This window comes from Bactrocera neohumeralis, chromosome 6 (assembly GCF_024586455.1).
Source record: "Bactrocera neohumeralis isolate Rockhampton chromosome 6, APGP_CSIRO_Bneo_wtdbg2-racon-allhic-juicebox.fasta_v2, whole genome shotgun sequence".
NCBI classification, from domain to species: Eukaryota; Metazoa; Arthropoda; class Insecta; order Diptera; family Tephritidae; genus Bactrocera; species Bactrocera neohumeralis.
The window spans coordinates 10,501,494-10,518,203 of NC_065923.1; the positions used below are offsets into that span (position 1 = coordinate 10,501,494).

A 16,710-nucleotide genomic window follows, 5' to 3' on the forward strand; every position below is an offset into this window, starting at 1 on the left:
ATAAAGAACCGATGAGATTTTGCAAATTTTATGCGTTTTTTTTTTTAAAAAAGTTATCAAGCTCTTAAAAAATCACCCGATATAATAATCTTCATATTTCAAGTAAATGTGTCTTAATTTGCGGCTTAGTATGGCACTTTATACGATTTTGATTATTGGCGTTTTGTGGGTGTGACAGTGGTCCAATATGCTTTAGCACATGATCAATATGGATAGGTACTATGCACTGAAGTTTGGAAGAGACTGCAATGTTCAGAAAGCCTGAAACTAAAATTAAGAAGTTCCTCGTACGTATTTTGTAATAAAATCAAAGTGTTCGAGTCCGCTGAGAGAAAATCGAGTGAGGGCAGAAATGTGAATAATGTCATAGGTTCCCGGAGGCTTGAAAGATTTGAAGGAGTTGAACGCTCATGTCAGGAGACGTTCACTCAGAAGGCTCGAAAGGGCTACGCAAACTGTCTCAGCGCGTTCACGGCTACTATATCAGGATGACATCAATTCAATCACGTTCTAGATGGAGCAGTAGATTTGCGCTTTTGCGAGGTTCATCTTCGATTCTCCTCTTCGTTGACTCTTTGTTTCCCACTTTTCCTCGAACAACCAACTGAAAACGGATGCGTGAATTGACGATCTGCTAGAATACTAGTCATATTCATTTTATTAAAATGTTTCATTCCCTTTTAATTCAAACAAAATACAAACTGTTTTCGTATTTAATGTTAGGTTACACTGGAACTCAACCATTTCGGTGCGTTGTTTAACTGTTTTAATTATTAAAATTTCCGTTTTGATTAATCAAGAATCCAAAATGCAATTGGCCTGATATGTACATACATACATATGTAGATAAGTCTGTGAGATACTCACCTTGACAGCACAGCAATCAGTCACAAATCTCAATGGATCCATGAAAAATGATATTACTCACGTCAACTGTTAACATGGAACTTCAGGCTTCCGAAAATCTTCTCGCCAACAGGTCATACTCCTAAATTTGCCTGCACACCGTACATACATACATACATACATATGTAAATATAAACCTACTTCACTTCAGCACCCGAAAATCATCGATCATTTTGGCCATAAGACATAGGCATTTAATAAATACACACAAATCATCGTGCAGCAGCCAAGCAATGCGTCGCCAGTTTTATTTCAACCGTACCATTACCGACCGAAATGTCAGTGTGAAGCTCATCATAAATTTCGTCAACCGCTTATTTTGGTTTATGACGGTTTCATTATACTAAATGAACTGCTTCGCACACCGTACCACCAACTACACCGACAATCATGCATCTGATGCTGTAGCCATTCGTTTGCCTCTAGATCTTTATCAATAAATTTGGTCGGAGGCGCCTGAAATTTAACTTATCACTGTAAATCTTTAAGCCTAAATGCAAGCAGCTATTTATATGACTACATACATATGTATGTATGTATGTATGAATGTATACAAATTAAAACACCACAACAGCTAACCTTTAGAGAAAATACTTGGAAATTTGTTAGAATTTCTCAGTTATGTAAATAAAAGAAACATTGAATTTCCTCTGCCATTTTGTAAGTATTTTTAAAAATCTAAATCGAATTGAGCTATTTTAATGTTTTAGTTGGACCACACTTAAGGGGTTTCATGGGTTTCCTTGGGTAAAAAACAGCATTTTTTCAACAATTTTTTTTTTTTTTTTGTATAAAAATAGATATGTTTTATTAGATATTTTTATTGTTACAAACATACAATATTAACAAAGAAATTCTTAAATTTTTGGAAAATAATTAGGGGTTTTACATAGTCTCATAAAGTTATAATTTTGCGTATACTTATTTTAGTATGCATTCCAACAACTAATTTTTTAAACTAGTATACAAATTTATGGTTTTACGATGCTTTATGACACGTTGTGAGTACCCCAAATATTTAAAACTCGGTCACCGTCTGTCTGTATATATATGAACTAGCCCCTCAGTTTTAAGATATCGTTTTGAAATTTTGCACACGTCATTTTCTCTTCAAGAGGCTGCTCATTTGTCGGAACTGCCAATATCGGACCACTATAACATATAGCTGCCATACAAACTAAACGATCGGAATCAAGTTCTTGTATGGAAAACTTTCGCATTTGACAAGATATATTCACGAAATTTGGTATAGATTATTTTCTAAGACAACAATGTAATCTCCGAAGAAATTGGTCAGATCGGTTAACTGTAGTATATAGCTACGTCGAAGTTAACGTTTTTTCTTATTTTTTATAATTTATTGACAATGTTATGACAAAATTTATATAAAAAAACATGGGGAAAAATAAAAAAAAACGTTAATTACTTTTTTATTTATCAACATTTTTTCATGAATCTAGTAGGGACGATAACCATTCACATACTTTTTAAGAATAATTGTAGAATAATCGTGTCCGCCAGTGAAAAAATCAAAATCAAAAAATTCCGGAAAATTTTATTTATACACTCCATGATATACCTCATGATGTGTGAAAAAAGTTCTATTGTAGAATTAAAATTTCTATGAAAAAAAAATGTCAAAAAACAGGCCAGATTACCCTACTGACCCCTAAAGTGAAAAAATACATGTTTTAGTTAAAACCTTAACTTAGAACTTGGACGAAGGAAAAAAACTGAAAATTGGATTTTTGGCAGACATTTTTACAAAAAAAATAAAAATTTCAGTGAAAATTTCGCGACATTTTTTTTTCAAATAGTTATAATCGAAAAAAAATCCTTCGTCCAAATTTTTAAGAATTGTATCTCAAAGATCTGTGTAAAGTTTCATGAATATCGGTTGAATAGTTCTCGAGAAAAATAACACACAGTTTCGAGAAAAACGCGCTTAAAGACGGCGCATCCACATCCACGAGCGCACAAGTTCGCAAGGCAATACTCCGAAACTATTACTCCCTCCCCATAATAAAAACTAAATTTTCAGATTTTTGTTTTAAGCCAATAGGGTAATTCCTGGTGGGTACATATCTGCATTTATATTGTATTACCTTGTTCTAAACTGTATTTTTTTACAAAATTTATTATAAAAGATAAAGAGTTGTACACTCACAATGTAATAATCTGAATAACAATGAAAAATATTAATTTTTACTCGAATACTCTTCAGTCTTTGTAACAAATACTTTTATTTCTCCAAATTTTCAAAAATTGTATTTAAAAACTCCAAATCGTACAAGATATAGGGCGAAAATGGGTTTTTTCTATGGCTTTCAATAAGATGTCTTGTAAATTTACTATCAATTTCATCAAAAACCGTATTGTGAGAATTGTGGAGCTTCAGAATTTGCGTGGCATCTAGTTCCTAAATTTTATATACTTAATATCGAAGATATTTTGTAAAAACTCACTTTTGCTCGAACCACCTCATGAAACTTGTAGGTAGGTAGATAAAGGGGGGCGGCAAAATATCCTTGGCCCCGGGCGCCCGTAGTTGTAGCTACGCCACTGCTTAGTTATTTAGACTTCCAGATAATTTGTTGTTAAAAATGTATAACTTTTGAAAAACAAGAAAAAACGTTAACTTCGGCTGCACCAAAGCTAATATACCCTTCACAGGTGCCATTCTTTTAGTAATTATGCGTTCAGTTTGTATGGAAGCTATATGCTTTAGTAATCCGATCTGGAAAATTTTTTCGGAGATTTTTTTTTACCTTTAGCAGTAATCCACGTCAAATTTTGTGAAGATACCATGTCAAATGCGAAAGTTTTCTATACAAGCCCTTGATTCCGATCGTTCAGTTTGTACGGCAGCTATATGCTATAGTGTGCCGATCTGAACAATTTCTTCGGAGATTACATTGTTGTCTAAGAAAATAATCTATAGCAAATTTCGCGAATATATCTTTTCTTGTCTTGTGAAAGTTTTCCATACAAGAACTTGATTCCGATCGTTCAGTTTGTATGGCAGCTATATGTTAAAGTGGTCCGATATCGGCAGTTCCGACAAATGAGCAGCTTCTTGAAGAGAAAATGACGTTTGCAAAATTTCAAAACGATATCTTAAAAACTGACTAAATCGACCCAGCTCAATATACTGATCTTTTATATATATACTATATAGGGTCTCCGACGCCTCCTTTGGGGTGTTAAAAGCTTCGTGACAAACTTAATATACCCTGTTCAGGGTAGGGTATAACAATGCGGAACCGGTCAAATGTGCGCATTTTAAATTCTTCTTATTAACCATTTTTTGTGTTTAGTATAAAAAGCACTTTATAATGAAGTGATTTCGAAGTAAACTTTAGAAACTTTTTTAATTAATATTTGATTTTAGAAGGAGTATTTCATATTGACTGCAGACAATTCGCTATTCATATTCCGTCTTCTGAGTAGTAAAGAAAGTATAAATGCCATTTATACTCATACTTTAATTTCAGGCTTGAACTCAATTCCAATGGTCTGTAAAACCTCAATTCCCAGTGTTTTGTTTAAAAACTTAATTTGACGAACGATCGGGAGTACGTGGCACGACATGTGCTCTTTGGCGCCACTATTCCAAATGTGACGTTCAGATTTCCTCCCAAAAATGCTCAACGTAATAAATTCGCCCCTCAATAAATCGGAGTCGAGTCGTTGAGCGTCCGAGCTGAGGCTGGTGTAAGAATTGTGACGCTCCGTTATGGCGTTTCAGCTCAATTGTCCAATAAGAGGGTGGACGCAATCTACGAAAACCAAAAAATTTATAGCAATTATGTCGCCGTCTGGAGCGTTAGGTGCTGAACCCAACAATTCGCATACACACATACATACATCTGCTGATACATTGGCATCTCAACAAAAAAAATTGCATCATAAAATGGGAACAAGCAAACAGTGGCCGTTGATGATCCTTAAACCTAAGAAAAAAAGAACGCACGACAAGTGCCCTTATGTCCTCGTTTGACCCTTTAGTATTGTTTTTCCTTTGTGTAGCATATTGCGGTATTGTCGTTAAGTGTGAATTTTGGGAAGGCGGTGTCTTTTAATATTTACTTAGCCCATGACATCAATTGTGTTCTACCTGTTACAGATATTCTCATATACGTCGATATGTAGATACTTATAAAAGTGTGCATATTCATACGAGAGGTTTGTGTGTGCATAAGCAAGTGTGTCGCCACTAGTAATAAAATTAAGAGAATAAAATCAGACTGGTCACAAACATCCGCCGATACAAGTGCAAAGCCTTACTCACACATATACCATGTGTCGTCAAGTGGCATGGATGTTAACCATGGATCTGCCCACAGTCGGTTCGCTATTGTTTATCGTCGTCGAAGCAGCCGATATGTTGTGCATCGGTGGCGCCACAGTCATGTGTGCAGCATTATTGCGCAGTCAGAACGAACCCGCAGGACTCGTAAAGTACTTCAATCGTTGTACATACATGGTCGACTTATGGCTTGTTTGTCGCTTATCTCTCGTTGCGGATCTCCCTTTTATGTGGTAAAGACACTATTGTCGCCTGAGGTCCTATGCACAGTAGCTGTGACATGTGTTTCTTTACGATAAGAATGTACCTACACTAATGCCAAGTAATTTGTTAAGCAGCTTCCGTTTGATCACACGAACTCTTCTGCAGGAACTTTTTGGCGCTGAACATCGTTAATATGAGCAATAAAGCTCGTTATAGTTGCTTAGGCAAAGTAGTAGAAAGCGCCTCATTAAACTTTTATAATTTTAGAGTACTAACTAGGAACTGATCCGATTTGCTGCGAAAAACTCTATTTTTTGGTAAAACACAATTTTCCTGTAATAATTCGACTCGATCCTCATATATCAAAACACTATTTTCGCAGACTTACATTGCTTTTAAGATATCTATGTATGTACATATTTAGGCTGACTTTTTTCTATCCCAATTCCTCCACGTTTTTCCATTGAATTTTGTAAATGTTTGCATGCAATGTTTACTTGTATGGAAACCATTTTATTTGATGAGATATCTTCACTAAATTTGGCACGAGTTCTTATCTAGGACAATGATTTCATCTCCGGAAAAATTATATAATGCGTTCAATGTTCTTGTTATAATTGTAGCCGTTTAGGTTTTTAGGATTGTGTTTAGGCAATCGGCAATTATTTGTATTTGAATTAAAAAAAAGGTTTCCATACAAGCATTTGATTCTGATCGTTCAGTTTGTATGACAGCTATATGCTATTCTTTTTCTTCTTTTTTTCATACTACTACCGAGTGTCGGTCTGGGCCGAAAACACGAAACTTCGCTAGTTGCCAGCAGCACCTTGGTGAGAAAAGGACTTTTGAAAATTTTTAGATCGATATCTCTGAGCATCTACATAGTTATGTACCTTATATACAGATGGCACGAAATTTACATTAAGGGGTATTCTACTCTAGAAATTTGAAAAAAATCGATTTTTTTCATATATTTAAAGTTTAGACCCTTAAGAACATATCATCCAAAGGATTTTTAAAAATTAAAATTATTTTAAGAGCTAGAGTTACTTTAGTGACGCAGTACCTAGCCCGGTGCGGCCGCATCGAGTTTTTTAAACGCGTTTTTCTCGAAACTACTTTTTTCCACACGGTACCGGCATTATCTCAAGTTCTATTGAACCGATTTACTTGAAATTTTGTGTGAACCTTCTCTATATAATCCTTTATCGTTCCTATAAGCATCGTGTCAAAATTTTTGTTTTTAATATTTAAAAAAAATTCAGGAATTTCAAAAAAAAAAAACGTAAAAAATGATTTTTATTTTCAGGCAGTCGCCATTTTTCAAAATTTTTTTTTTCGTGTTCCCTGAGGTAGAGACTATAACAGCATCCTTACTGATTAAGAATTTCTTTCGATTTTTTTTTCAGACCACCAGGAGAGTCAGGATCAATGTCACCAGGATGCGGCATTTTTTTACACCTGTCGCTCCCCCCCCTCTAATTATTTTAATTTTTAATATTTTTTTGTAAATTTTTTTTCTGTATTCTTAAGATATCAATAAAAACACCATAAACAAATGGATAGTAAAAATATTAACATTTTTTTACGATTTAAAAATTACCTGAAATTCATGTTTAGAGTAGAATACCCCTTAAGTTAAACAATAATGGCCAATCAGAGAGAATGTACAAATGACATAAAATTACGTATTTTACGCGGTTCCAAGGAAAAAGAGACCGGTTTTAGTAAAGAAACCAACTATTGTTTGTTTTTTTATAAACAACTCAATTTTGTAATGAAATTCTCTAATATTATTTTAGAAAATATTTTCTCAGTGTGTTTTTTCCAGAAATTTTCAAACACACTTTTCCTGAAAACCTATTGTGCTGGAGCCAAGCGCTATTATTTGATATTACAACTGTATACTATATACTACTTTTAAACCATCTTAACAAACAAATTATCATTTTCTCTTGTATATAGTGGTTTGGTATTCCCATAATCGCATATCCGAATATAATGCTGTTCTCCATCTGGTAGACTCTATGCTCACATGGTATAACCAAATGTCGGATTAGATATAAGTTATCTTACTGGCTACACTATGTACCGTTTCCCCAATATAATGACTTTCTTCTCTTTCGGTGGCTTCACAGAATTATTATCAATGAAGAAAAAATAATTCGATTACCATTATATATAATTGAGTTCACACCTTCTCCCATCATTAACAATAATATGATAAATATAGTGATATCTTATATGAAATTCGAAAATATACCTCCATACATTATAAGAATAGTTGTATATTTTGGGTTTATCTTAAGGGGTTAGGTGAGTTTGAAAGTTAAAAAAAAATCGATTTTTTTTGTTTGTGTTGTTAAATTCTACAACACCTCTAGAATATTGTCCCAAGTTTTCAAGTTTATCCGAGTAATACTTTCGGAGATGCAGCCTTGAGAACTTGAGTTTTTAAACGCGTTTTTTCTCGAAATTTTGCTTTTGAAGTCGGTGGACACGATTTCTTCAAAAGTTATGGACCGATTTAGTTCGAATTGTGTACACATCTTTAAAATAGCATTATCTAGTTAATGAACGAAGGATTTTTTTTATTACAACTTCTTTTTTTAACCAATAAATGGCGAAAATTTTACCAAAATGAGATTTTTTGTTCAAAGTCTGAGAAAAATTAAAATTTTAATTTTTTTATAACCCTCGTTCAAAAATGAGATTTATACATGTACTAACGAAATATGTTTGGTTTTTTTAATTTTAGTTGAACCAAAAATAAGTTATGTTGTCCACGGCGAGAGCACTTTTTTGTGAGACACCCAGGGAAATGAGGTTCCAACGGCTGAATTTTCTACATTTTTATATCAAAATTTCAAAAATTTCAGGAGACATAGTTCAAATATGTATCTTTGAGATGCCACATAATATTTTTCAAATATATTAAAAAAATCGTAAAAATACCTTTTTTTGTATCTCTGAAACCCATCTAACTCTTTAAGACGTAGTAGTGGAACTAAGGACCTATTGTGATATAATATTCGGTTGTGCCCAAAACTCTTACTTATTTCTCCTTACAAAACGAATGACTAGAACAGTGAGAAACATACAAACATACATATGTATGTACATACAAATATCGTCTCATATATATGTAAGTACACCGACTCAATTTCGGCTCTACTTAAAGACAAGGAAAAACATTAACTTCGGCTGCACCGAAGCTATTTATCCTTTACATCTGCATTTTTATAACATAATAAAGCTCTGTACCAATTTTGAATATTCTTTGCCAATTGTGAAAATATCTCGTCGACTAAAAAGTTTTCTATACAAGGATATGTATGTATTTGATCGCTCAGTTAGTAGGACAGCTTTATGCTATAGTGCTCCGATATCGGCGGTTCCGACAAACGAGCAGCTTCTTGGAGATAAAAGTACATGTACAAAGTTTCAGATCGATTTATCAAAATCTGAGGGACTTGTTCGCATATACATATTACATATACAGACAGACGGACTGACAGTGAAAGTCCTCATAACCAAGATTTCATAAAATATGTGAAGAAAATTGTGTACAATTTGCAGTACCCGTTTTTTTAATTCTTAGATACTAATATATTATAAGAACAATACGCGAAATTATCCCGACAAATAAATTGACTTGAGCTGGCGCCGTCTATTTCGCGGTGGCTTAACGGAAAACTAAAGTGATAATTGTGATTTATTCACGCCTGCCTGACATTTTCTCGCATTTATTAGTTCAGTAGTAGTAGTATTCAGTGTGAACTGCAACTACTGACTCTAAGAATACAATTAAAATGCACATTTTTGCCACGCCCACAAATGTGGACAGCTCCTATAAGCGGACAAAACTACTTTGACGGTGGATGTCAGGTTATGAGGAACTTCACTGTACATGCTTATGTATGTTACATATGTACATATGTATGTACGTTAAATATTCTAATGTTAATAGGTTTATTTCTATGTGACTAAAATTTATTCGTTCATAGGAACCATAAATTTTTCGTACATAGGAACCATAAACTCACATATACGAAAAATAAAATCGCACTTATTATTTAATTACAACTCTAACCTGCATTTCTACAGAGGGTAGGCACCTCACGCCAAGAGGCATCTAATGAGGAGAAGTTGCACAAATAATTGTCGATACAAATTGAGAGCGACTGTCTGGAAGATCCTAATTACAAGTCAAAGCGACTAGCTTGTTGAAACCGTCGCCTCAACCCAATTTGCTTACATCGTATACAAACACATTTATGTACATATATACAAACATGCGTCAAAATAAATTAATAATCAAACGAAGTGTTAACACAGCAACAACACTGATTCAATGGGAGGAGTCATGAAACGAAAGAGCACACATTTCAATTGAGTAAATAAGAAGAAAATACAATATTTGTTCCTGACAATTTTCCAAAATGGAGATCGGCTCGCAGCTTGTATTTACTATAAATGTAATAAACGCACGACTCCAAAGACCAATCAGACGTTGTTTTACATACATATACATGTAACTCAAAAATGCTAGAGAGCAAAGTAAAAGGAAAAGAGAGATCGAAAACACTGAGCAGCATAGAGAGCCGATCGTCAGTCAACAGTACCTACAAAAACAGGTTGCAGCTTGTGTGTCGGGCATAGTGTGAAATGAGCATGTGTTAATATCGCTTCGAAGAACAGATCGGAAATTTTTAGCCGACGAAGACAGAATTGCTATTAGCAAAAGTTAGTTTCCAAGTGAACGTGCTCGCAGCAATAATAAAACGTTGAAGCTAAACAGTTGTGTGGAAATACTTTAAAATTTAAGCGGTGACTGTGTGTGGCAAGATAACAAAAATTAATTATAAGTGGAAGTGTGCTAACTAACAGAACCACAAAAAACATATCAGTGAAAATGCTAAGCATGACGGAGTTTGTGGATATGAGAATGCAGCAGCAGATCGCGCATGAATTATATAGACAGCAAATTATGCAGCGTATACCGGGTAAGGTTTGGCGTATTTTCGGCTAAAAATTTACCGTCGGCGTTTTTTTTTTTTTCTTGTAAATCATTTTGGTGGCAACAACTAATTACGGGCTTGTTATTAATTTCAGATCCATTTCCACCTATGCTGCCGTTTCATATGCCCCATCACTTAATAGTGCCTCAACGCCCGGCGCTGCCTGGTGTAAAAGCAAAATTGGAAAACGACGAACTGTGGAAACAGTTTCATCGAATCGGTACGGAAATGATCATTACAAAGAGCGGAAGGTAAATACACAGAAATTCAAATATATGTAGATACATATGTATATATAATATATATGTATGTACATATATACCACTATATACATATATATACTACCTACCGCTGCATATAATTATGCATATACATACATATGTACATACCTATAACATTGGGTAGTCGAAAAAGTCTTTTCGTATTTCTAAACAAACTTCAACTTATTTTTTTATATTTATACTAACAAATAAATAAACAAATATGTAACATTTTGGTCGACCACTTTTTGTCATTGTTCCGCTAGACACATTATTTCCTCAGTGTAAAACTTTCATCAGTGTAAATCGAAATTTCCAGAACTGTAGCGAGCGATCGCATCATCTCCGTAAACTTCACAAATTTAATTTGGTGGCTTGTGTGGCATTCTTCCCTTTTTTATACAAAAATTTCAAAATATAGCGAATTTCTTCATTATTTTCACACATTTTTGGACTTTTTTTCAACTTTCCCGAACGAAATTTTTAATGGTTAAATGAAGCTTAAAATCTCACCTTTCCAACACCATATGGTATGACACAATGTGATTGGTAGCACTGGAGATATACGACTGCAACATCTACTGACAAAATACGAAAAGACTTTTTCGACTACCCAATATAATACATACCACCGCATATGATTATACATACATACATACAGGAATATGTGTAAAATTTGCTGCTTTTGATGTGTTTTTGTATGAATGTTCCCATTTACAAATCTTTCTCAAATGATTAACACGCGTAAATATCTCAACGGGTGGTAATTTCCGAACGCAACGACGGTACGATTCAAAGGACAAATATCCAGGCCTTTATTTAAATACACAAGTATGTATGTATGTATGTGCATATGCTTGCACAGATTACAAAGAACGAGAGTAGGAGAGTCACTAGTGTGGCGCCAATGTGATCATAAAACTACATACAACAACCGTCACATTTGTTGGTCGCCGAATAGGCAGAAGCCACGGACGGTGCTTTGTTCTTTCAACCTTTTCTTTGTTCTTCATACACATTGTTCGCTAGAATTACACTTGCTCTTAACTGAATTGTCTTCTGTCTGCGATTAAAAGCCAAAATATGTATACAAAGACAAATTCCCAGTAGTAAATTAGAATAAGCGTTAAATGGTCGTTTACACACACAATTGCAGCTAGCTGCATATTGACCAAATTTAAAAACCCCCTCTAAGCTCGTTTGTGCTTTGACAACAGCTGTTGGCTTTTCTGATTTCTGTGACAAACATTTGCATATACACATATACATATGTACATATGTATGTAGTATATAGCATAGATCAATATTGGGTGCTAATTACAGAATGGCATAGGTGGCCGTCAAGTTCAAAACCAATGTTGATCGCCTTTACCGCATCATTAGTTCGGACGTAAAGCAACGAGCGCAACACGTTAAAACCAATTAATCATGCGCACTTTGTTTTGGTAACAAACCATTATGAACAGGGCATTGCGCATCAATTGAAGAAAACTGCAGACACATCAGTAGTATCTGCAGTAAACTGGCATATCTGGGTAAGAATGTGCTTTTTTACATACATACATATGTACATATGTATGTACAACAAATATTTAAAGAAATATGTGAGTTAATGTGGTAATGTTTTGCTTGTTCTTTGCTGCGTCGTCGTCGCTGTTCTTAAAATTGAAATCAATTTTCATGGCGCCAATTCGTTATGCTCCCTGCTGTTCTACTTTATGACGGAAGGCCCAGGCCCTTTGCCATTGCTGGCTTTAATTTTGATCTTTTATTTTTATTTTCATGGAAGGTTTGTTTTTGTTGTCAGGTAGTCTGCCTTCTGCCATGCCATAATTACACACTTGTTAACCGGCCCGAACCAATCATCTATATTTAGTTGGTTTGGATATAAAACCACAAATCACATAAGTTACGCCTACATTTTGTGGCCTATTCGAGTGATGATAGTTTCATTTGATATATTGATTTGCCACCTTTCTAAGTCCGAAACATATATACATAACTACATAGTACGTATGTATGTACATATGTCTGTATGCACATACGACTATTGACAATGTTCATGTATGAATGGTATATAATTTCTGTATGTGTTTTCTCTATTCAATATCTAACAATCTTCAACCTTTATAACTAATATGGTACTGTGTTGTATTGCAGGCGCATGTTTCCATCGATGCGTGTGTCCGTCTCTGGTCTCGAAAACGAAGCGAATTATTGTGTTTTGCTCGAAATGGTTCCCGTTGGTGATTGTCGCTTTAAGTTTTCTGGCTCACATTGGATACCTGCTGGCGGTGCTGAGCCTCAGAGCCCCCAGCGCATGTTTCTGCATCCCGACAGCCCAGCCACTGGTGCACATTGGCAATCCCAAGCCATTATTTTTAACAAAGTTAAACTCACCAATAATACACTGGACAGCAATGGACATGTGAGTGTTTTGCGAATGTACTTGTATTTAAAAAATTTTGACATTTTTTCTTTGACATCTTCAGATTGTGCTCGCCAGCATGCATAAGTATCAACCGCGTCTGCACATCATCCGTACCTCAGACCTAACGCAGCTGCCGTGGTCTCCGCAACAGGCTTTCGTTTTTCCCGAAACAGAATTCGTTGCAGTTACTGCTTACCAGGTTCGTACTTGTATATATTATGTTTTATTTGAAAAGTAACATATTATTTGGATTTATGTATATACAATATTTTCGCTTTAAGGGGTTACAAGGGTTTCCTCGGATAAAACACAGCATTTTTTAAACAATTTTTTTTTTTTCATATACAAAATTTATAATATTTAATTTTTTGAATTTTTTATTGGCACGAACATACACTAATTACAAAGAAATTCTGAAATTTTTGAACAAAAAAAATTTAAACTCGGCTATTGCTACGCCATTTCCTTCCGGTGAACCCTCGGGAAAAGATGCGCCCGCGTTGGTTAGTTAACTCCTTACAGGATCATCTATAGTGAAAGAATACGTGCTTTAGTTAAAACCTTAAATTAGAACTTGCACGGCTTTTTTGGCAGACACTTTTACAAAAAAATTAAAATTTCAGTGAAAATTTCGCGAAAAAAAAACTATTTTTCAAATAGTTCTAATCGAAAAAAAAATCCGTCGTCCAAATCTTTAAGATTTTATCTCAAAGACCTATGTATAATTTGTTGTTGTTGTAGCGGCAGAATTCTGCCGAGTTGATAGTCCTTGGCCGGATAAAAATCCGGATCCGGTCCGGTTACGTAGATCCGACTGTCGTGGGAACGGACCTATGTAAAATTTCATGAAGTTCGGTGGAGTAGTGCTCGAGAAATCTTGCCAACCGACTTCAAAAACACAGTTTCGAGAAAAACGCGTTTAAAGACGGCGCACCTAGCCCAGCTAGCCTCGAGCGCACAAGTTTTCAAAGCTATATCTCCGAAACTATTACTCGGATCAACTTCTAGAGGTGTTTTAGAATTTAGTAAGCCTAAAAAAATCGATTTTTTCAAACCCGTCAACCCATGTAACCCCTTAATACATATATATATAAATACAAATCATTAAAATATGCCCTTAACTTTCGCAAATCAAATTATTCAACATGTTTTTACATTTATTTGCACTTTTAGAATGATCGAATTACAAAGTTAAAGATTGATAACAATCCCTTTGCCAAAGGATTCCGTGAAACCGGTCAGTCACGTTGCAAGCGCAAGCTAAACACCTTGAATTCCGACGAAGAGGATTTAGGCGAAAATCCATCCAGTCCCAGCAAAAATTCATTTGTGTCCAGCGAAGATGATCGTATCAGCGTGAGCAGTGGCCGGATGGACTCGTCATCAATAAAACGCTGCCGCTCGTTCGACTCTTACGATGATGATATTTATGTAAACTCGAGCAGTTCACGTAGCTGTGAGAGTATGTCGCCGCTGCAATATGATGAAACAATGTACTCGGCAATGGCAATGTACCACAGAGACCCCATGCAGTATCAATTCTTAAATAGTCCGCCCATAGATATTGCTGCCGCTACATATTTAGCCGCTGCAGCCAACATCAATCCACCAATGTCCTCTCCACCAGATGGAATGGAACCGTTGTTAGCGCATCTGCCACAAAAACGAAATTTACAGACGCACTTGCCATATTCGCGGCTGCCTCATCTTCTACCCGCTACCGATATTACGCCGACAGTTAAAACATTAGGAAATCCTGCTGCCGCGACGCATATAATTGAAGAAAAAACTGCAGAGAGTCCAGAAATATTATCCGAAACCACCAGAACACATAACGAAGATGAAGTAGAGCCGAAACAAACGAAGCGCAATAACTTTAGCATATCGGCGATTTTGGCGTTCTAAAAATTTCGTTTTTAATCAATTATGTTCTAGTTTTTCTGGCGCAAGACGCATATATCTTAGATATTGACTTATTTATATTTTGTACATACATATGCATTAAACAACTAAAATTAGTATAAAAATATTTAGAAAAAATTCTTTTTATTTCTGACTTGAGAGCTTTATGGGAGCCGGTGTGAACGATGGTCGTGGCATCGATCTGAACGGGGACGAAGGAGTACAGACTTGACCTTAGTAATGCAATCAATGGCGTCAAGATTCCGACTATCAATAATCCTAAGATTTTAGGTTTGACTTTTGGTAGTCTGTGCTCTTTTACTCTTCGTACGACCGCGATTATCGCCAAAGCACAGAGCTACAAAATCCTCAAGTCGCTAGGCGGCAGCACATGGGGAAAGGATAAAGAAACGTTGTTGGCAACGTACAAGGCGATCGGCCGGCCGGTCCTTAACTACGCCAAACCAATATGGTCGCCTGGATGTAGTGAAACGAAGACTAGGAAGCTTCAGACCTGTCAGAATACTGTACTCCAGACTACGACAGGATGCCTCTTGATGTCTCCTATCGAACACCTGCATAGTGAGGCCCGTATGCTCCCAGTTAAAGAGCATCATGAACTCCTCTCCAGGCAGTTTCTGTTGAAATGCTTTCGCATAGTTCTTCCTTGCTGCTGAGATGCTTTCGCGTAATTATTTCTTGCAGTTACCGCATCCTAGGAATATCGAGAGGTCATTCTTAAACTACGGTAACGACATTAGACAGTACGTCGACCAGACTTCGGACGCAACAAACTACCGACAAGCACTGACCGCCATTCACAATGGAGCTATCAACACCTTCACCGACTCCCTACCAGTGAATGGCGTCCTCGGAGTCAAACCACCACCCATTGCAGACGAAGATCTCGAGTGCCGCGAGAAACGAGAATGACCCTTGCGCAGCTTCGTTCTGCAGGTTAAACTCCTACTTATCCAGAATAAACCCCGACATACTTGTATTCAATATATGTCCTGCGTGAAATTAGTCTCCGCATGACACTGTCCACCTTTTGCATACTCCACCAACCCCACCCATCTAACACCCCTCTCCCTTTGGTTCGACCTCGTCGAAACAGCACGTTTCTTCGGCCTGCCGTTGGATGACTTCGACAACAACTAAGCTAATCCTTATCATCCTAACGGGGATTAGGTAATCGCTATAACAAGAACAACAACATGGGCTTGTCACCGTTCACTTTTTGGTGAAATCACATATCTCGGGACTGACCGGGATTCATTCCCTTTCCAGTACACAAATCAAGAAGTAATTGATATAACAGGATAAAATTTTGGACTAATAATTCCTTTAAAGTATGCCACCTTATGAGCAAAAATTGCCCAAGTTCAACCAAAACTGTTGAAACACCTAAATCCGGAGTATGTGGGCCCCTTTATCTATAGTTGACTTTTGACCGAAAATATCGGTTAATGTGTGAAACATACAATAGAAATTCAGAGAGGACACTTTCCTGAATCGTTATACTGCGTATCAAAAATGGATTAAATCGAATCAATACTTCCCTGAGCCCCCATATAAATAATATAAAGATTTTCGAACTCCCAGGTGACTTTATACCGGATATATCGGACAATATTTGAGTTATCCTAATAAAATTTACAGAACGTCTTTTACTCA

The 16,710-nt window shown here is 35.9% G+C and overlaps 1 protein-coding gene across 1 annotated transcript; it reads left to right on the plus strand.

The window, feature by feature from the left end:
- Window positions 1–10,125: 10,125 nt before the first annotated feature.
- LOC126761346 (T-box protein 2-like) lies at window positions 10,126–15,113 on the plus strand. Its single transcript, XM_050477414.1, has 5 exons — window positions 10,126–10,425; window positions 10,535–10,691; window positions 12,861–13,128; window positions 13,193–13,330; window positions 14,305–15,113. Exons 1-5 carry the CDS (start codon window positions 10,335–10,337, stop codon window positions 15,034–15,036), a joined length of 1,386 nt encoding a protein of 461 aa, XP_050333371.1. The 5' UTR covers window positions 10,126–10,334; the 3' UTR covers window positions 15,037–15,113.
- The last annotated feature ends 1,597 nt before the right edge of the window (window positions 15,114–16,710 follow it).